Genomic DNA, 22,391 nt, shown 5'->3' on the forward strand with positions numbered 1-22,391 from the left:
GAATGGGACTTCCGCTTCGGCACAGAGGTCCTTTTGTATCAGAAGAACTGCACACAGCCAGAGCAGAACTACAATTCATGACTCTGAGCATGAGCTAGGTTCATGAGATCATTCAGTCTTACTGCAGCACAGATTAGCACAGGAAGTTTGCCAAATTTGTATTTACAGCATGCTCTGAAGACGTCTAAGCTTTAAGTAGCCTTTTGAGAAGAACCTGCAGAGAAGAATCTAAAATGGGTGGCATCTTCCTGTGCACTGGGGAACAAGCTCCTCGCTGCCCCCCCCTTGAATACAATTGGACTGACTTCCAAGCAAATATGCATAAGATCAAGCTGCCTATCCTCTCCTTCATTTACAAATGGAGAAAAGAAAAAAAACAAGCACTCAAAGCAGTGGATGGATAACTCAGTTGGTGTATCTCAGGGCCTTGGGTTTGAGCGCCACATTTGGGCAAAAAGTCCTGCATTTCAGGGGGTTGGACTAGATGATCTTCAAGGTCCCTTCCAACTCTATTATCTAAGCTGGTCCTTAGAAACTCAGCTCTTCTCAGGGAGACTTCAAAACTGACTAGTTGTATGGTTTTTTTAATTTAAAAAATGGGCAAAGTGCATTTCAGTGCAGCCACAAATATATTCCTATATTCATCACCCCTCATTTTAAGATTGTTGTGTAACTGTCAGACAAACGTGTGTGTGTATGTGTATAGGAGAAATATCTGTGAAAGGTTATAAAGCATAATCACAAGGCAGGAATATGTGTGTGTAGAACTATAGATATAGATGGAGGGGTGTGTGTTTGTGTGTATATATGCAGAAGGTAACTATCATAAACTGGCAGGCAGCCTTGCCAAACCACTTCCTTGTTATCTTTCCGTTCATATACATAGCTTTGGCCAGGACACCCCATGGGATTTCTGACCTTTTTTAAAATTCATTTTTCTTTTTCATTCATTACATACATCTCAATTTCTTAACATTTATTATATATTCCCCCCTCCCTTCCTTCCAGGGCTTCCCCCAACTTCTGCTTCTGGTTTGTTTCTCTTTTCACCCACTTTGCTATCTCCTAACAGAAAAAGTTATTAATAACATAACATCATAAATAAAATTAAATACACTATAATATTTCACTATTTTCTAAACATTTTCTAATACTAATATTGTGAATGTTTATCTAAATCCTGCCATCAAGTCTATTGACTTTCTTTGTTTCTGCAAATATAAATGGTTCCCATTCTTTTTCAAAGTCACTGTTGTCTTTTTCCCTTAATCTATCTGTCATTTTTGCCAGTTCTGCATAGTTCATCAACTTCTCTTGCCATTGTTCTTTATTTGGTATTTCTCCAGTCTTCCAATTTTGTGCAATCAACATTCTTGCTGACCATTCCCTCCTCCCCCCCCACAGCAGAATCGCATGCTATATCACACACAGCTTTTGAAACCCCCTTTATTTGGGGGTAAAAAAAGCCTTCAACATTATTCTTATTTCAAAAAGTCTGTCACATGGCTGTTGGGAAAGCCCAAGCCCAAAGCCCTCTCAGGTAGGAGTAGCTGCCCCGCAGGTAAAGTCTCGGATTCCCATCAGTCCCAGTGGTGAGGGATGATGGGAGCTATAGTCTGACAACATCTGGCTTCCTCTAAGGCAGGGGTAGGCAACCTAAGGCCCATGGGCAACAAGCAGCCCATAGGGGTCATTTAACCGGCCCATGAGCCACTCCCGAACCAAGTCGCCTGCTCGGAGAGTCCCCATGAGCTGCGCTAAATGGGCATGGGGACTCGCTTCTGCTGTACCATAAATTGTGTCTGCATCGGAAATAGCGTCTGCACAGATGCAGATGCGCGAAAGCACATGCAATCCGGCCCACGGCGAGATCTCCGCTGCAGTGAACCGGCGCATGCGAGGTAAACCTTGCCAACCCCTGCTCTAAGGCAAGCGGAACACATGTGCTTCTTTCTCGCCAAGTACCACACAGCACCTGCGACGTCGGTACCAGCTGCAAAGTTTACTTTAAATGGCCAAAGCGGGAATTTGCTGCAATAAGAAACTAACCTTTGTAACAACTCTGTAGGTGATGAACGTCTCTAGGGCAGTGATGTGGCTTTCCGGATCGTCAACTGTAATGAAAAGATCCTTTAATTCTGGTTCATCGTCAAATTTGTACTGGTTGATCATCGAAGACGGGGATGTGGGCATCAAAGGACTGAATGAATTGATCTCGGTGAGGGAGGCATCCTGTGGACAAAACAAGGCATTTTAAAGAATTGCCACTTACACCAAAATGATACAACTTACTTGTTGTCCTCAGAGCTAGTAGTGACTCCTATATTATATCATTGATTTGTCATAGTTTGTGAGGCTAAAATATAGCCAAGGGTTGTAGCTCATCTGTGGGGCTTTCACCATAATCCAAAGGAATGTATCATAATCACGACACTATCAGTCTTCAAGACTGTGAGGAAAAGGGGGCATCGACAAGTACTAACCAGAACCATTCCTACCTTAGGCAGCTATTTTTGAATGTCATGGAAAGTAAGCAAATGGTGAATTATCTCGGCTTGAATCCAAGCAGTGCAAGGGTTTACAATATTAATAGAAAAGGCCATTGTACATTGAGAAGAGGCTGTAACTGCTGCTTCTCGCTCACCTCAGGGTTTAACAGAGGCCCCTGTGGAGAGGTGACAGTTGGAGGAGGAGCCACCGCTGGGAACTGGATGATGGCAGAGGTAGTTTTAGGGTAGTGCCACCAACTGGGTGCCCCACTGCGGGGGGGGGGGGGTGTCCACAACAATGCTGCAGAATGGGGTGGGGTGTGGAATACCAGATTTTAGCATTGCACAGGGCACCGCTGAAATTTGAGAGCCCAAATGCTGCTGCAACGCAGGTCTGTGGAACCTTTAGCCTTCCAGATGTTGTTAAACTACAACTCCCATCTTCCTTGGCCATTTGCCACGCTTGATGGGAGCTGTAGTTCAGCAACAGTTGCAGGAGCAAGGATTCTCCAGCCTGGGTCTTGTATGGCACTGTAAGATGGCTCAATGTGTGATTTAATGGCGGGTGGCGCTGTGGGCAAAACCTCAGCGCCTAGGACTTGCCGATCGTCAGGTCGGCGGTTCGAATCCCCGCGGCGGGGTGCGCTCCCGTCGTTCGGTCCCAGCGCCTGCCAACCTAGCAGTTCGAAAGCACCCCCGGGTGCAAGTAGATAAATAGGGACCGCTTACTAGCGGGAAGGTAAACGGCGTTTCCGTGCACTGCGCTGGCTCGCCAGATGCAGCTTGTGACCCGGAAGTGTCTGCGGACAGCGCTGGCCTCCGGCCTCTTAAGTGAGATGGGCGCACAACCCTAGAGTCTGTCAAGACTGGCCCATACGGTCAGGGGTACCTTTACCTTTACCTTTAATGGGAGCCATTAACACTTAAAGATTAAATTATTGACTCACTTCTCTCTGGTTAACTGCTTTTTCCATATACAATAAAATATTTTATTCTCAGACTTTCTCAAAACACTTCTCCAGCATTGCATCCCTGTCCCCTGCTGCAGGCACACCAGTCTCAACTAGCTGTTTTTTTATTGTCAGGCAACACCCAGATCCACAATGGCAATCGCCTTGAAAACTGGCTACTGAGTTATCAATGAAGCAGCAAAAGGGGTGAAAAAGACATATCAATCAACCAGCAAGGCACAATAGCTTTTATTGCCGTGAAAATGCCCTTCAAGTCTGGGATGACTGTGGTGCTTTCCCTGATTTCCAAAGGTCATGCATCTCTGCCTTTTTGTTTCTTTTCGAGCAACAGAACCCCTTTGTACAAAGGAAGCTTAACTTTGCACTGGAAACCACATTTTTACAATGGCTAAAGTGCCAGTATTCCATGCTTCTTTTCCTGGCAGATCATTAAAAGATATAAATTGCTAAGTCACACAAAAAGGTGACTTTGCATCCCGAAAAACTCCCTGAGCTGCCATGGGAGACTTTCTTTGCATTGAACATTGAGTGGTTGTTTTTAACTTTTATGTCCCACAAACACAAATCACTGCCTCTCTAGGATTAGAGTTAGAGAACCAATGTGGCTAAGGAAATGATCCGTAGATTAGGAAGTCCCTGGTGCAGTTCTTCACCTTTGCCACAAACCACATGGGATGTCCTTCCACGAACTACCATCTCTCATGTCATATGCAACATGGGTAAAATAAGGGTCACAGAAGATGTGACTTTATGCATGTCATCCAAAACAATGCTTAGGCAGATCACATCTTTTTTGTTTATAAAGTGCAGCCACAAGGCCCATTCCCAAACTTGATGAGGACCAAAATACTTCAATCTTTTCCCTATGTCAGCAAAAACCCTCCTTCCACAGCTGTATCTCAATACAGTGGTGCCTCAGGTTACATACGCTTCAGGTTACAGACTCCGCTAACCCAGAAATTTTACCTCAGGTTAAGAACTTTGCTTCAGGATGAGAACAGAAATCGTGCTCTGGCGGCGCGGTGGCAGCAGGAAGCCCCATTAGCTAAAGTGGTGCTTCAGGTTAAGAACAGTTTCAGGTTAAGAACGGACCTCCGGAACGAATTAAGTACTTAACCCGAGGTACCACTGTATATGGATGCTCACTCCCCAATATGTATCGTGATGCTTATCTGAGCCCAATTGAACTGGTAGGATGTTTTTGCTGTGTTTTTTTTTTTTAAATGTAGATTGAGATGTGCATAATCTTCTAGGTGTTAAGTACAATTAGTTGACTGGCAAAACAGTTGGGTTGGGTGTATATTTTCTTACATCTATATCCCATCTTTCTTCTATCATGGAACAACATATTGCATTGCAATTATCTCAAAAAGGTCTATCCAGCCCTAGTGAAAGCACAAATGTGAATGCTATTCCATCTTGCAAGTTCTGGTTGGTTCGCAGAGTGCTAGCCTTCTGCTTTTGGTACATTTGATCCGCCATAGGGTTTTTCAATATATTTTTCAGCATCATTTTCTCTTGTTATAGATAATGTAGTTTGTTTGTGCCTCTCTTCAAGTACTTTTAAAAAAATGCTCTTTCCTTTTGTCTCTGTGTGCAGACTTTTGTCTCGTCTTTGGCCTCATCTGCAGTATACATTTAAAGCAGTATTCTAACACTCCATACATTTAAATGGTTTATCCCCTGTGTGAGCCCATTGATGCTTTCTATGGGTTTCTCACTGAAGGTCCTTCCATATTGCAGACATTTAACTGGTTTTTCCCCTGTGTGAGTTCATTGATGGTAAGTAAGGGAAATACAAAAAACAAAAACAAAAAAACACTTCTCTTTCTGTTTGTCCCTGTATGAGTTCGTAGATGTACAGTAAGTTCCGACCCCTGAAGCTCTTTGCATATTTGATGCATCTAAATGGTTTATCCCATGTGCAAGTTCCTCGATGTGAAGGAGTCAACCCTGACTGAAACCCTTTCTGCCTTCCATTCATCTAAATAGTTTCCCCTGTGTGAGTCTGTTGATGTTTCTTAAATGTTCCACTCTCACTCTTTCCATACTGTCAGGGAACTGCCATCGGAGCTGGAGGCGGAGAGAAGGCTCCAGAGGGATGCCGGAGAGGGTCCCAGCAGGGAGAGAGGTAGCCCATCCGCTGGGGAAGGAAATCAGCGTAACACCAGTGGAGAAGGGGGGCAGATGGGGGAATCGGAGAGGTGGCTCCAGGACTCCTCGCCGGAGACCAGCGGAGAGAGTACGGGTACTCCGCTGCCCACACCCTCTCTGCGCAGAAGACTTCCGTGCAGGGAGAGTAGAAGAAGACTGGGCGTCAAACAGCTTTTATGCTGGAAGAGGTTCAAGAAACGCCCACTGACGGATTCTGCCAGTGACTGAGGCAGCCACGAAACTTGAGGCTGTCCAGACAGAAAGGGTTCAACCACGCAACCTAGCCAGGAGTAAAGGCAACTTACACACGAGCAACCCCTAGAACCATTACACATACTCCATACATTTAAATGGTTTCTCCTGTGTGTGATGCTTTCTCCTCGTCGATGTGAAGTTAGTTGTGCACACTGACTGTAGCAGATTCCACAATCCAGTCATTTAAGTGGTTTGTTATTCCAAATAAAACTACGCATGGCCCCCGACAATTCCGGCCGTCTTCTCCATTGCCTGCTTTCAATTTCTCCTGGGCAACCAACATCTCTGTATTTATATTTTTCAAGCAAGCAGATGAGCTCAGACTTGGGCATCAGAGTCTCTCCAGATGTCTCTAAGGGTCCTGGGTGGGAAATCTCAGAGGTTGTGGAGAGGGGCACAGTTAACAACCTGACCCGGGTCAACCATCCACCTTCCTCCTTCCATTCAGATTCAGCCTCATCTTTCCTGAGGAGCTCAGAATCTAAAACAAGTTGTAGATGGTGGACCCATGGCCGGAATCCACATAAGACAGTGTCCTGTGTTCAGGTCTTCCAACCTCCAATGCAGCAGGAGCAGCTTCAGCTTGCCCTGGGCATGATGAGGGGGGTGGAATTTAGCTTCCAGGGAAGAACAGAGGCTGGGAGGAATTGAAACTCCCCCTTTTTAGCGATCCCTCTCCAGGATGAGTCACAGATTCCTGAGAAGATGGGAGAAGACAAGGCAGCCTAGGAGCCCCTCCAGAGATTTTCCTACCAGCACCCCAGATGGAGAAATTCCCCAAAAGGCCACACCTCTCTCCCCACCCATGCCCAGCTGGGATTTTCTCCCTGGGGATCCACTCAGCCCCCTCAGAGTCTGGCCTATGCCCAAGGGCCCCATTTGGCACAGCTCACCCCTCAATTATTTTAAGTTTTGATGCCTGCCTTCCTACTTAAACCTCTCTGCTGTGCCTTAACTGTCCTCACTGCCATGATACCTCCCTCTCATCATTCAGATCACTTACTCCTTTGTACCACTCCATTCACCGGCTTTCTCCTGCTTGTTGACTTCGCACTAAGCTTCTTATGCTTACTTTCAAGTATTTCCTTGGTCTTCCTTATCTAGATCTACGGTCTCGTCTTTCTTTGTCTGCTGCTGCATGACACTTGTACAGCAAAGCTTCCAATCTAAAACCTAAACCTTACAGAACCCTTTATATTTAGCAATGGGAGCACAGCTTGGAAATTTAGATATCTATACCAAAAGTGGGTTTAAAACCTTTAAGAAAATTGGTTTTTTTGCAACACTTTTAGTTATGTTCCAGTATTTATAATGTTGTATGTTAGCCCTAAGGGACGCGGGCGGTGCTGTGGGTTAAAGCCTCAGCACCTAGGACTTGCCGATCAAAAGGTCGGCGGTTCGAATCCCCGCGGCGGGGTGCACTCCCGTCGTTCGGTCCCAGCGCCTGCCAACCTAGCAGTTCGAAAGCACCCTCGGGTGCAAGTAGATAAATAGGGACCGCTTACCAGCGGGAAGGTAAACGGCGTTCTGTGTGCTGCGCTGGCTCGCCAGATGCAGCTTGTTACGCTGGCCACGTGACCCGGAAGTGTCTTCGGACAGCGCTGGCTCCCGGCCTTTAGAGTGAGATGAGCGCACAACCCTAGAGTCTGGCAGGACTGGCCCGTACGGGCAGGGGTACCTTTACCTTTACCTTAGCCCTGGACTCCTTTGGGAGAAAAGGTAGAATCTACCGTATTTTTCGCCCTACAGGACGCACCGGCCCATAGGACACACCTAGTTTTTTTGGGGGGGGGGAATAAAGGGGAAAAAATTATTTCCCCCCCCCCCAGCTGCGGGGGAAGCCCGAGCTTTTAAAAACGCACCTACCGTAGTTTTTAGAGTTCCTTGCGGGAACTCCCACAGGGCTCCCTAGGCTGCGGATATCTTCCCGAAGCCTGGAGAGCTCTCCAAGCTTCAGCGAAAGCCTACATTCGCCCCTTAGGATGCACACAGATTTCCCCTTCATTTTTGGAGGGGAAAAAGTGCGTCCTATAGGGCGAAAATTACGGTAAATCAAATAGATAATAAATCATCATCATCTATTTACCCTGGAACTTTCTTACTGGCCTTCAGTCTCTTTTCCCACCCTTTATTTTTCTGTCCTGCCCCCCTGGCAATGTGTCTTTAAACTGTAAGCCTACAGGTAGATCTGCTTAATTTTAACATGACTTAAAAGTGATTTGCTCTTTCACTAGTAATTTGCAGCAGTTTATCAAACCCATCAGCATGCATGTGTCTTCTGCTATCACACAAGGGAGGGGGGGGTAATGGAATAGAAACTTAAATATTTTTATTGGCTCAACTTCAGTGAGGCTAATAATGTTTATTATTTATACCCCGCCCATCTGGCTGGGTTTCCCTAGCCACTCTGGGAGGCTCCCAACATAATATTAAAAACACAATAAAACATCAAACAGGGTTGCCTTCAGATGTCTTCTAAAAGTCAGATAGTTGTTTATTTCCTTGACATCTGATGGGAGGGACTTCTCACAGTGAGGGAACCGCCAGAAAGACCCTTGGAGCTGGACCTCTGTGTCCAGGCTGAATGATGGGGATGTAGATGCTCCTTCAGGTATACTGGGCCGAGGCCGTTTAGGGCTTTAAAGGTCAGCACCAACACGTTGAATTGTGCTCAGAAATGTACTGGGAGCCAATGCTCTCAGGACTGGTGTTATATGGTCTCGGTGACCACTCCCAGTCACCAGTCTGGCTGCCGCATTCTGGATTAATTGCAGTTTCCGGGTCACCTTCGAAGGTAGCCCCACGTAGAGCACACTGCAGTAGTCCAAGCAGGAGATAACTAGTGCATGCACCACTGTGGCGAGACAGTCTGCAGGCAGGTAGGGTCTCAGCCTGCGTACCAGATGGAACTGGTAGACAGCCTCCCCGGACACAGAATTAACCTGTGCCTCCATGGACAGCTGTGAGTCCAAAATGGCTGCATACCTGGCCCTTCAGGGGCACAGTTACCCCATTCAGGACATGGATAGAACACATTTTGGGCACAATCCTATGATCCCTGAGATGGCATTCCAAAGGCCATAGGAGATCCCTCTCTGGGTGGAAAGGGAGGCCCATCCCAGACACATGGAAAGAACCACCCACATTGCTCCTCTGCTATCAGCCCTCCAATGGTAGAGAGGAAATGTGGGGGCTGTTCTGAGTGTTGGTGTGGCTTTGCATCCTCCTGTTCCCCCGACCTGCTTCCAGAACGAGCCCTGGAACTGGCATGCTTCTTCCCCTTCCAGCTCTTCTACCTTCCAACCTGACGGACGCAAAACCAGGAGGGCTTCTGGCCGTTCCGGTGCCACAAATCATCTCCGAACCACCCTCATGACTTCCTTCTGCCCAAGGGCACATTGACACCATACTTTTCGAGCACATGGCTTCCTCCAAAGAAGCCTGGGAACTGTAGTTTAAGGGTGCTGGAAAATGGGACTCAGATATGCATGCCTTGAGCGCTTCACCATCAGACTCCTTACTGCCTTTAATCAGGTCTTTTTTCAGCTGGAACTCGCCAGAACTTAGTTCCGGCACCTGTCAGGTGGATGCCATTGTCACTGTAAGAGAAACGAGGGCATTCATAGTGAGTTCCGGCACTTCTTTCTCTAGAAAAACAGCACTGCCTTTAAGTATATAAGTTTCGTATACAGTGGTACCTTGGGTTAAGAACTTAATTCGTTCTGGAGGTCCATTCTTAACCTGAAACTCTCCTGAGGTACTACTTTAGCTAATGGGGCCTCCCACTGCCACAGCACGATTTCTGTTCTCATCCTGAAGCAAAGTTCTTAACCCAAGGTACTATTTATGGGTTAGCAGAGTCTGTAACCTGCAGCGTCTGTAACCCGAGGTACCACTGTACTCATATCCTGCAGATGGGTGATCTAAGTCTGAAAGAATTGCTGAAAGCCACACAGCATATTGAGTTTATGGCAGAGGTGAAATTTAAACTGGTAACTTTAAATTTCATAATATATACTCTTAGCTGCAGAGCCACACTGGCTCCAAAGGCAGAAAAGGGATAAATTGGCATAAGTTGTTCCCCGGTGCCAGCTAGATTTCAAAGCAGATGTCTGACACAGATAAACCATAAAAGCAGCCCTCTGCAGAGCACTTTTGTAACCTTTTAAAACATATTAGTCCAAGTTCTTTATACAGAATATAAAAGTCCGGGGATCTAATGCCTATCAGGAATGATGACAAAAGGTGATGGCCTACATTATTATCTTCCAAGGCACCTTCCAAGCTTTCTAAACACCAGGGGCACCATTAGGCCACACAGCCAGGTAGTTGCTAAAATCACATGTGCTTTATGTTTATGCTTTGAGTAATAATCTGGATTATTACACTTGACAGTTTTAAGATTCTCATTTTTCACCATTTAGGGAGCTGTTTTATTTCCATTGTGCAAGCTGCGAAAAATGATATATGAAGTCAATTTACCTCCAGGTACTCATGCACTAGAAAAATAATGTTTTGGTTAGGCAGCAAACTTTGCAGATGAATACATAGAGGGGGCATGGAAATGGAGGAATTTCCTTCATATTAATATTGATTTCATAGGAAATCTTTTATTAATGTTCGCAAAAACCGGTTTATGAAAATAAAATAAAGTAAATACTGACCAGGAAACAATGAGAAGGCTGCTTCCCATTCAATATCGCTATACCACAGTGTACCAATATCAGAAAATGGTATTTTGACACAGGAATGGCTAAAAATCTTAGTGAAGACTTAGTGAAGATGGGAAGGTAGCGATTCCCATCAGACTCAGCGAGCATGGTCAACGGTCAAGGATGATGGGTATTGTAGTCAGTGTTAGAAACTCAGATATATAAGCTAGATGCCAAATTGCTCCTTAAACCAGGATTACAGTAGCCAAAAAGGATTGCTTAGTTGGCATTTTGGGGCCAGGCAGCTTGAAAGTTGCATTTTTCAATACGAAGTTTTCGTTCCTGAAATTCATTCCGATTGTGCAGATAAAAGATAGCTGATAAAATTCCACAGGGTGTGGTATTAGTGTGTGAAAACGGTCAAGATCCAAGGATGTACCGTGCCACATTAGAAGCAAAAAAACTTGTTTTGATGAATTGGAAGAGCCGCAAAAAGATCCCATTGAGCACATGGATTGACAACATGGACAGACTAGTTACATACGAACAAATTGCATATCGACGCAAATTAAGAATGGATAAATATGAAGAAATCTGGAAGGAATACTTAAGCGATAAGGCAGAAAATGGTGGGAAGTAGGGGGAGGAGAGGTGGGGAAATATTGTTAAAAGGGTGTAGTTATAGGTATATCAGTACAGTGGTACCTCAGGTTAAGTACTTAATTCATTCCGGAGGTCTGTACTCAATCTGAAACTGTTCTTAACCTGAAGCACCACTTTAGCTAATGGGGCCTCCTGCTGCTGCCGTGCCACCGGAGCATGATTTCTGTTCTCATCCCGAAGCAAAGTTTTTAACTTGAAGCACTATTTCCGGGTTAGCGGAGTATGTAACCTGAAGCGTATGTAACCTGAAGCGTATGTAACCTGAAGTGTATGTAACCTGAGGTACCACTGTACTCAAATCTGAATTGTTAAATTGTATTATTAGTGTTCTTGTGGTTTTTGTTGTATGTGGTTTTTGTGGTTGCTGTTGGTATTAAAAAAAGAAGAAATAAATTAAAATACAGTGGTACCTCGCAAGACGAATGCCTCGCAAGACGAAAAACTCGCAAGACGAAAGAGTTTTTTGTTTTTTGAGTTGCTTCGCAAGACGAATTTCCCTATGGGCTTGCTTCGCAAGACGAAAACGTCTTGAGCCTTTTTCTTAAAACCGTCAATGCATTCCTATGGGAAACCGTCAATGCATTTCCGTGCTTCGCAAGACGAAAAATTCACAAGATGAAAAAACTCGCAGAACAAATTAATTTCGTCTTGCGAGGCACCACTGTATATATATATCCAAAGATCCCCAGGCATTCACCTCCAGATGGTGGAGAGGTCAGTCACCATCCTAGCACCTGGGAATCTTCACTTGGTCGCAAGTGGCTGATAGCCAGGGCAAAATGCACCTGGAGCCTGCCAAATTTGGAACACTGGCTGTAGTCTAATGCCATGATGGGGAAGGTTCCTATTAATTTCTATGGAGGCTCTCACAATCTGGGACTCCTTGTGTGCAACACACAAATTTGTTCAAAGTGTGGGGAACGGTGTGATTTGTAGTAGTGGGCACAGGGATGGCTAAGGAGAAGAAATGAATTTCTCCTTCTCTCTCTCTCTCTCTCTCTCTCTCACACACACACACACACCTATTTCAGCCCATCCACTTCCCCCAAATTCACTTGACAGAATCTGTTCCTGTTCATTAGGACTTTGGAATCAGCATATTCAAGTATTAAATTGTTGCCTTCCAGTGTTTACCCCATCGCCACCCAAAGAGGATTCTGTACACAGAGCAGAAGCAGAAATATTATTTCAGCATTAGCCGGATGTATTTTTAAACATTAGGAGAAGTGTACAATTCATAAATGATTCATTAATGCCTCTTAGGCTTCTATTCAGGAGCAAATCTAGCAGTCAAATCTAAGATGCTGACATTTGGATTTTTCACTCCATAAATTTCTGTCATAAACAGATCTGTGAACACGGGTTTTCAAGAATGAAAAATGTGTGTCGTCTCCTACAGCTGCTCTGTGAATGCTCTTCTGCTTAATTTGTAGAAAGGCAGCAGGGGTTGAATGTTTGCCATTTCAAACAGCTGGTTTTGAACCAGTAACTGGTGAACTACAGTAGCCTGCAACAGTTTTACCTCACAGATTGATCATGGAAGTAACGTAATTCTTTTGTGTTCCAAGGTGCCACCTTTTGATTGCCAAATTCTCTCAAGCCCCAAATGGCTTTAATTCTGGCCACGCGAATGGTTCGAAGTCTTCTACAAACTTCCTGCTTCAGGACAGCCATCGGTCATAAATATCCTGCTCATGGTTTCAAATTTCCTCTGCCACATGGCTCTTTAGGGTTTTGTTTTTGCTCCTTTCCCAACTGACAGGCTTGCCTTTACACTCTTTTCTCAATATTTCCCATTCTTCTGCCCTGAAGCATAGACAATTACTTGGACAACCAGGGTTAACATGACCCTACACAAACACACACATACACACGACTGTGCAAGGGGGTTGTGGGTAATGTGAACTAATCCCACCACACATACCAATGCGTCTGGTCGCTACACACGTCTGCCATCCACAGGTTTGGAGCACACTGAAAGGGACTCTATCCTTGAATTATGCACACACAGCTCTTCCACACAAAGGAACACTCTGGCCTCATCTAGGTTCCCCCTTAAAGCCCTATGCTGGAACGAGCGTCTCCGCTCCCATTCTTGAGCCTAGACACTGAGGTCCAGCTCTGAGGACCTTCTGGAGGTTCCCTCATTGAGAGAATGAAGTTACAGGGAACCAGGCAGAGGGCCTTCTCGGCAGTGGTGCCCTCCCCATAGATGTCAAAGAGATAAATAACTATGCAGCTTTAAGAAGACATCTGAAGGCAGTTTTTAATGTTTTATTATGCCTTAAATTTGTTGGAAAAAGGGACTTGCCGATCAGAAGGTCGGCGGTTCGAATCCCCGCAATGGGGTGAGCTCCATCCCTGCTCCTGCCAACCTAGCAGTTCGAAAGCACGTCAAAGTGCAAGTAGATAAATAGGTACTGCTCCAGCGGGAAGGTAAACGGTGTTTCCATGCACTGCTCTGGTTCGCCAGAAGCGGCTTAGTCATGCTGGCCACATGACCCGGAAGCTGTACGCCGGCTCTTTCAGCCAATAAAGCAAGATGAGTGCCACAACCCCAGAGTTGGCCATGACTGGACCTAATGGTCAGGGGTTCCTTTACCTTTACCTAAATTTGTTGGAAGCCACCCAGAATGCCTGGGGCAACCCAGTCAAATGGGTGGGGTACAAATAAAATAACAACAACAACAATAATAGCCTGCACTAGATGACGCTTGTGGTTCCTTCCAGTTCTACAACTCTATGATTCTATGTTCTTTTAATGCATGAGGGGTTGCCAGGAAAACCCCTCCATGACTTCTCCTTGGCCTATTTGAGCATGGCCGTGTTCAGATCCTAACAACCAGTAGCCTGCCTGCTCACTAAAACTATGTGCACATTATCAGCTGAACACACAGCGAGATCGTCCCCAGACCCTTCTCCATCTCAAGTCACACTTGCACATTGCTGTGCATAGCAGGGATGCATTCACTGAATACATGTTGGCTGCTTGGCTGCTCCACCTCTGCAACTCACCTCGACTCATATGCATGAAGATGTCGTACGTGCATGCGCAAAGTCTGCCTCAAATGTATACACCTCAAAGTGAATGTGCCCTATACCTTCAAATCAGATGGAAACTGGCCTAAGGGGAAATGCACCAGACAGCAGTGCTTATCAAGGAACTATGACAGGCTTCCTCAAACTTGGCCCTCCAGATGTTTTGAGACTACAATTCCCATCATCCCTGACCACTGGTCCTGCTAGCTAGGGATCATGGGAGTTGTAGGCCAAAAACAGCTGGAGGGCCGAGGTCGAGAAAGCCTGACCTAAGAGATATAGAGGTGGATTGTGGCTAGTATCATGGCTTCAAATACCAGAGGTGGGAGTGCACTGGAGCCAGAATAATATAGAAATATGTACACAGTCTAAGAGCTTCTAGGGAAGTTCTCCTTTGCATCTCTTCAATATCTGAATTTCATTTAGTTTGGATATAGGAGATGGCCTTCTCAGTGGCTTGGGAATTCTCTCCATAGGGAGACCTGTCTCACTTGCTTCTAAAGACCTTCTGAAGGCCAAAGTACAGCTTTCTCTTCTATTAGGCAGTTTTTTCTGCCAAGTTGTGAAATATTCTACATTTCAAGTTTTCTTTACTTGATTCATACCTGTCTGCTGTTTTATCTTAAACTTGTTTCGGGACTTTATATCTTCTTATTGTATATTATGAAGCTGGACCTAAATCTATTTGTAAGCCAGCTCGGTTTCTTCTTTTAATGGAAAGGAAGGGAAGAAATGGTTTAACATATAAATAATAATAATAAAATAGTTACGGACTGACCTGACTTGACCCAGGCTAGTGCCGCAGGCATTCCTACCTAGTGGCAGGGCTCTTGAGGTTTGGATCAGAGAAAGAGATTCAAATGCACACGCTGCCATTTGACAAACTTGAGAAATACAAAACGACTGTTAGTCACTAATTTCTTCGCAATGAAATATGCCATGATTAAATTACCGTTGCGCGTTTCAGCAAGAATTTGCAGTTCCGCATTCGGTGCTCGCCATGAGCCTTTCGAACCAAACTCTGACCTTAAAAACTAAATTCTTTGCCTGAGAATATATAACAGTGGTGGTTAGCACTTTAGAATGTACGAAGCACCTTTAAATGTGCCGTGGGAGGGGGGATTATTGGTTTGTTACTGTTCTTACTTTTACTATGTATTCTGAGGTTCTTTTTTTGTAAATTTATCTTGAGGTCTGTGGATGAAGGGCAGTACAGTGGTAACCTTAGTATTCAAACAACTTAGTATTCAAACAACTTGGAACCCAAACACTGCAGACCTGGAATTAAGTGTTCCGGTTTGCAATCTTTTTCCGGAAGCCGAACGTGCTCCGTTTTGAGTGGTACGCTTCCGTTTTGAGTGCCACACTTCCGTTTTGAGTGTTACGCTGGGGTCTGTCTGTTTTTGCTATTTATTTTGCTTTTTTGTATTTGTGGCTCTTTTGTTTTGTTTTAGTGACTGTGAGGAACCCTGTTCAGCTACTTACTGATTGACTGATTGATTGTGTGACTGCAGTACATCGTTTATTGCTTTCATTTTATGGATCGATGGTCTCGTTAGAGAGTAAAATTCATGTTAAATTGCTGTTTTAGAGGTTTGGAATGGATTAATCCATTTTGCATGGCTTTCTATGGGAAAGTGCGCCTTGGTTTTGGAATGCTTTGGTTTTGGAATGGACTTCCGCAACAGATTAAGTTTGAGAACCAAGGTACCACTGTATACAAATTTCTGAGATCTGCAAATGAAGGCTGGTATACAATTTCACTTACTGACTAAAGAAGTATCAAATGGCAAAATAGCCCAGAAAGGGCAGAAAAGGCGCAAAAACAGCGCCTAGCAATCCCCCCCAGCCTTTGCAAGCGCAATCCCAGGAGCCCTTCAACCAATTGTTGAGGCTTGTGGAGAGTTGGAGTTTGAGCAAAGAGGTTTGGAGGGAGCGAATGCCAATAAGTACTTGTAAGTGCTGCTGGTTTTTAAGGGGTTTTCCAAGGGTTTCCAGAGGGTGTTTGCAGGATCTGCCAATGGTGTTTCAAATATACGTGGTTTCACTGCATGTGTGGTGCCTCAGAACATAACCCTCGCATGAGATGGGAGTTGCCTGTTCCTTCTTCAGATCCACATGTAACAGCTCCATTTCCATGAAACTTAAGAGACGCCCATCACTCAAGTCCTATTGTGGAGCAGGGAGTCTATTACATCACTATGGTCAGTGGAGCAGGCAGAAGCCACTCCAAGATTATCCCCTCTTCCAAATGGCAGTGAATGAAATAAACCCTCTCCTAAACTGCAAGAAGGAGGGAAGGTAGGTGCTTCGTGAAGTTGTGCTTAGCCATCAAGTAGGTCGGAGCTTTTATATGCCTGTTGTCTTTGTCCATGGAGTTTTCTTGGCAGGGATACTGGAGTGGCTTGCCGGTTCCTGCTCCAGGTGGATCACGATTGGTCAAAACTCTCCACTATGACCTTTCCATCTTGGGTGGCCTTGCACGGCATAGCTCATAGCTTCTCTGAGTTATTCAAGCCCCTTCGCCACGGCAAGGCAGTGATCCATGAAGGGGAAGTGAGAGCTGGACCATAAAGAAGGCTGATCACTGAAGAATTGATGCTTTTGATTTATGCTGCTGGAGGAGACTCTTGAGAGTCCCATGGACTGCAAGAAGATCAAACCTATACATTCTGAAGGAAATCAGCCCTGAGTGCTCACTGGAAGGACAGATCCTGAAGCTGAGGCTCCAAAACTTTGGCCAACTCATGAGAAGAGAAGACTCCCTGGAAAAGACCCTGATGTTGGGAAAGACAGAGGGCACAAGGAGAAGGGGACGATAGAGGACAAGATGGTTGGATAGTGTTCTCGAAGCTACCAGCATGAGTTTTACCAAACTGCGGGAGGCAGTGGAAGGCAGGAGTGCCTGGCGTGCTCTGGTCCAGGGGGTCATGAAGAGTCGGACATGACTAAACGACTAAACAACAGGTGGGAGCAGCACAAGAGATTTGTAATAGCTTCTGCTTGCTTCAAAGCCCAGAGCACGATGGAGCATCCTTCCTGTACCCCATATTTCTGGCTGCAGACCAGACTTGGGAGAGAGAAGCAGTCAGTGGTGGCCACAAATTACGGCTGATTAGTGAACCGAAAGGCAAGATTTGTGGGTCCCTGCTACAACACGTGGAACCATGGAGAATGGTGGGATGTGGATTGGGAAGAGGTGGGTTCTAATCCTGGAATAAGCTCATAAAGATCACTCAATGGTCTTGGGCAGGCATAGGCAAACTCGGCCCTCCAGATGTTCTGGGACTACAACTCCCATCATCCCTAGCTAATAGGGCTAGTGGTCAGGGATGATGGGAGTTGCAGTCCCAAAACATCTGGAGGGCCGAGTTTGCCTATGCCTGGTCTTGGGTAAGTCACTCATTCCTTTCAAGAGAATAACTTGCACCAGAAAAAAAGGAATAATCCCATTTCTTCCACACTCAACTGCTGGGAAAGACCATGAGTTATCAGAAGTTCTAAACAGCCTTGGCCCTGTATACCTGAAGGAGCATCTTCACCCCCATCGTTCAGCCCAGACACTGAGGTCCAGCTTCGAGGGCCTTCTGGCAGCTCACACACTGCGAAAAGTGAGGTCACAGGGAACCTGAAAGGGGGCCTTCTTGGTGGTGGTGCCCACGCTGTGGAATTCCTTCGCATCAAATGTTAAGGAGATGAGTAATTATATAATGTTTAGGAAAAATCTGAAGGCAGCCCTGTATAAGGAAGCTTTTTAATGTTTGATGTTTTATTATGTTTTTATATGTTCTGGAAGCCACACAGAGTGGCTGGGTCAGCCCTGTCAGATGGGTGAGATTATTATTATTTACAAAGTATGATTATTTGAAAGAACTCATGGCCTAAATTAGGGACATTGCAGAGACTCCACACCCTGCTCTCATGTCTACCAGATATGGAGAAACAACATGATGCTTCTGATCCATGTGATAAGCACCACCAATTATTAAAGTAAAGAGAAAATTAGTCATCACAAGAAGTCTGCTTTCCACACTAGTCTCATGGCAAGTATAAAGTATTCTTCAAGGCCCCTCCTGACCTATGTTGCTTGCAGGTATTTTTTGCAACATGTAACTGACACCACAATAGTGCACACTGGTGGTGGATTTATACTGGGTCATCCACACATCATTTCATTTTATTAGTTGTTCTGAATGCTTTCTCAGTGTTATCACATCATTGCCATCTGGTGGGGCATTCCTGCAGTATAGCACAGCAAAAGCAAGGGGGAAATAAAAAATAAAACCGGAACATTTGTGGTGTAAAAAGTTATGGGATGTGCACTGATTGGAAATGAAACTATAACCACATTGGCATCATACATTTAAAGTGCTAAAGCACTTTAAGCAATCATGGCTTCCTGCAAGGAATTCTGGGAAGTGTAGTTTGTAAAGGGAGAAGAGGGTTGTTACAACACCCCTAATACCCTCCCAGAGCTGCAATTCCCAGAGTTCTGTGGCAAGAGAAACTGACAGCTAAATTGTAGCTCTGCAGTTGGGGGCAGGGGAGAATAGGAGCCTTCTAAGAACTTTCACGGGACACGGGTGGCGCTGTGGGATGCGGGTAGCACTGTGGGTTAAACACCAGAGCCTAGGACTTGGCAATCAAAAGGTCGGCAGTTCGAATCCCCGTGACAGGGTGAGCTCCGTTGCTTGGTCCCTGCTCCTGCCAACCTAGCAGTTCGAAAGCATGTCAAAGTGCAAGTAGATAAATAGGTACTGCTCTGGCGGGAAGGTAAACGGCGTTTCCGTGCGCTGCTCTGGTTGGCCAGAAGCGGCTTAGTCATGCTGGCCACATGACCCGGAAGCTGTACGCCGGCTCCCTCGGCCAATAATGCGAGATGAACGCTGCAACCCCAGAGTTGGCCACAACTGGACCTAATGGTCAGTGGTCCCTTTACCTTTAAGAACTCTCAGCACCCTTAACAAACTACACTTCCCAGAATTCTTTGGGGGACTGTTGAAAGTGGTACCATAGCGCTTTAAAGGTTATGATGTGAATGTGGCCTATATCCGCCCTGAAAAGTTTGCAGGCACAAACAAATGTCAGAAGCAGGGCTGCATGCAACTGCCCTGATAACCATCATGAGCACCAATCTTCACGAATCGGCCAGAAAAGGGACACTTGACATCTCACCACTTCCATGGGCTGCGATGGCTGAGCAGTCTTAGGAAGGGTAATCAGGGCAACATGAATTATTGTTCCGAAAAGGATGCCTGAAGTTTGCTTGGGTCCAAATTCATTAGCAGAGTTCTGCTGCATTAAAAAGAACCCCCCACGTCAGGAACGGGGGTCTCCTATGGCCATCCTGATGCTTCTGATCTCTGATGACCCTCAGCCACACCTAGCATGGCCAATCAGGGATCCTGGGGACACCAGTTCCACATCTCTGTGGGTTGGGAAAATCAAAGGCATAGGTCACCCTTTAGGCCAACAGCAGACTCAGCGATGCCCTGCACCAAGAGGGAACCTGCACACCCAACCTAGAAACCTAGAGTTGGAAGGGACCCCCTGCGAGGCAGGAATCTTTCTCCCGACGGAGGACTCGAACCCACGACCGTGAGAGGAAGAGCCTCGTGGTTCCGTGGGCGGCGCTGTCTCCCCGCCCCTTTCTCGCCTTCCTGCCAAGGGCGGGGATGCTAACCTTCCCTGCTGATGCGGGCGGACCGGAGGAGCGCTTGGCAAAACTTCTCGAGAGTCCCACAGCCTTTCACCGACAAGGAGGGCGCGAGGCAGAGAGAGGCCCGGACGGGGCGGGTCGCCTGCCCTTCTTGTCCCGGTCCCCTCATCACAAGCCTGTTGTGGGGGGGTGGATGCGGGGAAAATAAAGAGAAAGAGAACTTTTTCTTCCCAGCCGGCCAACTTCAGGGCAAAGGGCGGCGGGATCTGGGTGGAGCGTCTTGCGCTTGGAGGTGGAGAGGAGAGCGGGGGCGTCCCGTCGAGGGACGGCTCCGCTTGCCTCCACCCCACCCCCAGGGAAGCCAAGGGGGCTGGCAGGCTCCCCGGGAGCCCCGGGGAAAGAGGGATCCCCCTTCCCTCTACCTTGCTGAACACTTCCAGGTCCTCGTCGTCGTCGAACTCCAGCAGCTCCGCGGGCACGGGGCGATCCGGGTCCGGGGGCCACGTCGGCGGCTCGGTAGGGGCGGCAGCCTGCCCGCCGCCAGTGGGAAGGCAGGAGGAGGCGATCGGCGGCGGCGAGCCGGGCGCGCAGCAATCAGCCTCCATCCCTCCCTCTCCGGCTGGTGTGCGCGCCCCGCCCGGGAGGCGGGCACGATCCCCGGCGGGCGCCCCTCCTCTCGGCGCCGCAATTGGTCGCCGGAGCGCTTCTCCAGCCCTTTCCTGCCACTGCGCAGGACTGGAGGAGGGCGCGGGGCGGCCGGGAAGGGGTCCCCGTGGAAGTGATCCACGCGGAACGAGAGACGAGATCAGCCCCGGCACCTATTCTCCGAGCCCGGCGCGCGCCCAGCCTTACACCTTAAGGAGGGTGGGAGAGGAAATGGGCGGGGGCAGCTATACCCGGATTGCGCCTGGTTGGGTTTCAGGGATTCGCGTAGGCACCTCTCTGACTCTGACTCTGACTCTGACTCTCTCTCTCTCTCTCTCTCTCTCTCTCTCTCTCTCTCTCTCTCTCTGTGTGTGTGTGTGTGAGAGAGAGAGAGAGAGACTGCAGAGCAGCAGCCAGTAATTCAACAGGTGAATTCAACGCGGCATTTGAAACACGCGAGAGATGATTGGAAAGGAGGGGATGTCAAGCTCTTGGGCTGGCATGAGGGACTCTGGAGCTGAACAGCAAAGGCGTTTTGGGTTATGTGGCACTGTCAAATTTTTGAGTCCCCTCCCTCCTCTGCATGTCCTGCATGGCTGAATGGTCATGCCAGTTTGATGCCTTGTAGGATAAAAACTGCAATGACCTGCAACTTTTATTTGTTTTAGCTTTAATTACTGAAGCCCAAAATAATGAAAAAGATAGATATAGATATAGGTACAGTGGTACCTCAGGTTACATACGCTTCAGGTTACATACTCCGCTAACCCAGAAATAGTGCTTCAGGTTAAGAACTTTGCTTCAGGATGAGAACAGAAATCATGCTTTGGCGGCGCAGCAGCAGCAGGAGGCCCCATTAGCTAAAGTGGTGCTTCAGGTTAAGAACAGTTTCAGGTTAAGTATGGACCTCCGGAATGAATTAAGTACTTAACCCGAGGTACCACGGTATATTGATGCTTTTGAATTATGGTGCTGGAGAAGACTCTTGAGAGTCCCATGGACTGCAAGAAGATCAAACCTATCCACTCTGAAGGAAATCAGCTCTGAGTGCTCACTGGAAGGACAGATCCTGAAGCTGAGGCTCCAATACTTTGGCCACCTCATGAGAAGAGAAGACTCCCTGGAAAAGACACTGATGTTGGGAAAGATGGAGGGCACAAGCAGAAGGGGACGACAGAGGACGAGATGGTTAGACAGTGTTCTCGAAGCTACCAACGTGAGTTTGACCAAGCTGCAGGAGGCAGTGGAAGACAGGAGTGCCTGGCATGCTCTGGTCCATGGGGTCACGAAGAGTCGGATACGACTAAACAACAACAACAATGTGTCTGTGTGTGTGTGTGTGTGTGTATATATATATATATATATATATATGTACACACATACACACACAATGTTGCTTTTCAGGAGCAATACATAATCACTACACACAAACACAGTTTTACAGGGAAAACAGAATTAAAAACAGTTTTACTCTGCCTTGCAAACCTGATTTGAAAGATGTGTCTTCACACTGTATCTTTAGGCCAGGGGTGGGGACCATTTGGGCCAACCTGGACAAGTGGAGGGGGGTTAGGTTGTTTTTATTTTATTATGTATTTTGTGTTTTTATATCGTGTTTTTATCTTGTGAACCGCCCTGAGACCTGCGAGTTTAGGGCAGCATACAAATTCAATACATAATAAGAATACTAATAATAAAGTGGGCATGACCATTCACCCATCAATCATTTGATGTCAGAAGCACTTCCCAAACGCTCAGCAATCAGATGGTTGTCAGGCGCTTGTTCTTAAGAGTCTTGAGTCTAGAAGGGAGTTCCTTAAAGGAAGCAACTCTTCCCTGTGCCGCTACCCTACACCCCATGTTT

General features: G+C 46.6%; 1 protein-coding gene across 1 annotated transcript in view; it reads right to left on the bottom strand.

The window, feature by feature from the left end:
- SNX7 (sorting nexin 7) overlaps nucleotides 1–20,516 on the bottom strand; it is a 50,510-nt gene extending 29,994 nt beyond the window's left edge. The window contains exons 1-2 of the mRNA XM_083444969.1: nucleotides 20,305–20,516; nucleotides 2,050–2,232 (exon numbers count right to left, since the gene is read on the bottom strand). Of these exons, the coding sequence (XP_083301095.1) occupies nucleotides 2,050–2,232; nucleotides 20,305–20,487 (366 nt within the window). The 5' untranslated portion in view covers nucleotides 20,488–20,516. The remainder of the gene's footprint in view (nucleotides 1–2,049; nucleotides 2,233–20,304) is intronic.
- Nucleotides 20,517–22,391: the final 1,875 nt, after the last annotated feature.

The sequence above is a fragment of the Podarcis tiliguerta genome, assembly GCF_965153285.1.
Source record: "Podarcis tiliguerta genome assembly, chromosome: 6".
Classification (NCBI taxonomy): Eukaryota; Metazoa; Chordata; class Lepidosauria; order Squamata; family Lacertidae; genus Podarcis; species Podarcis tiliguerta.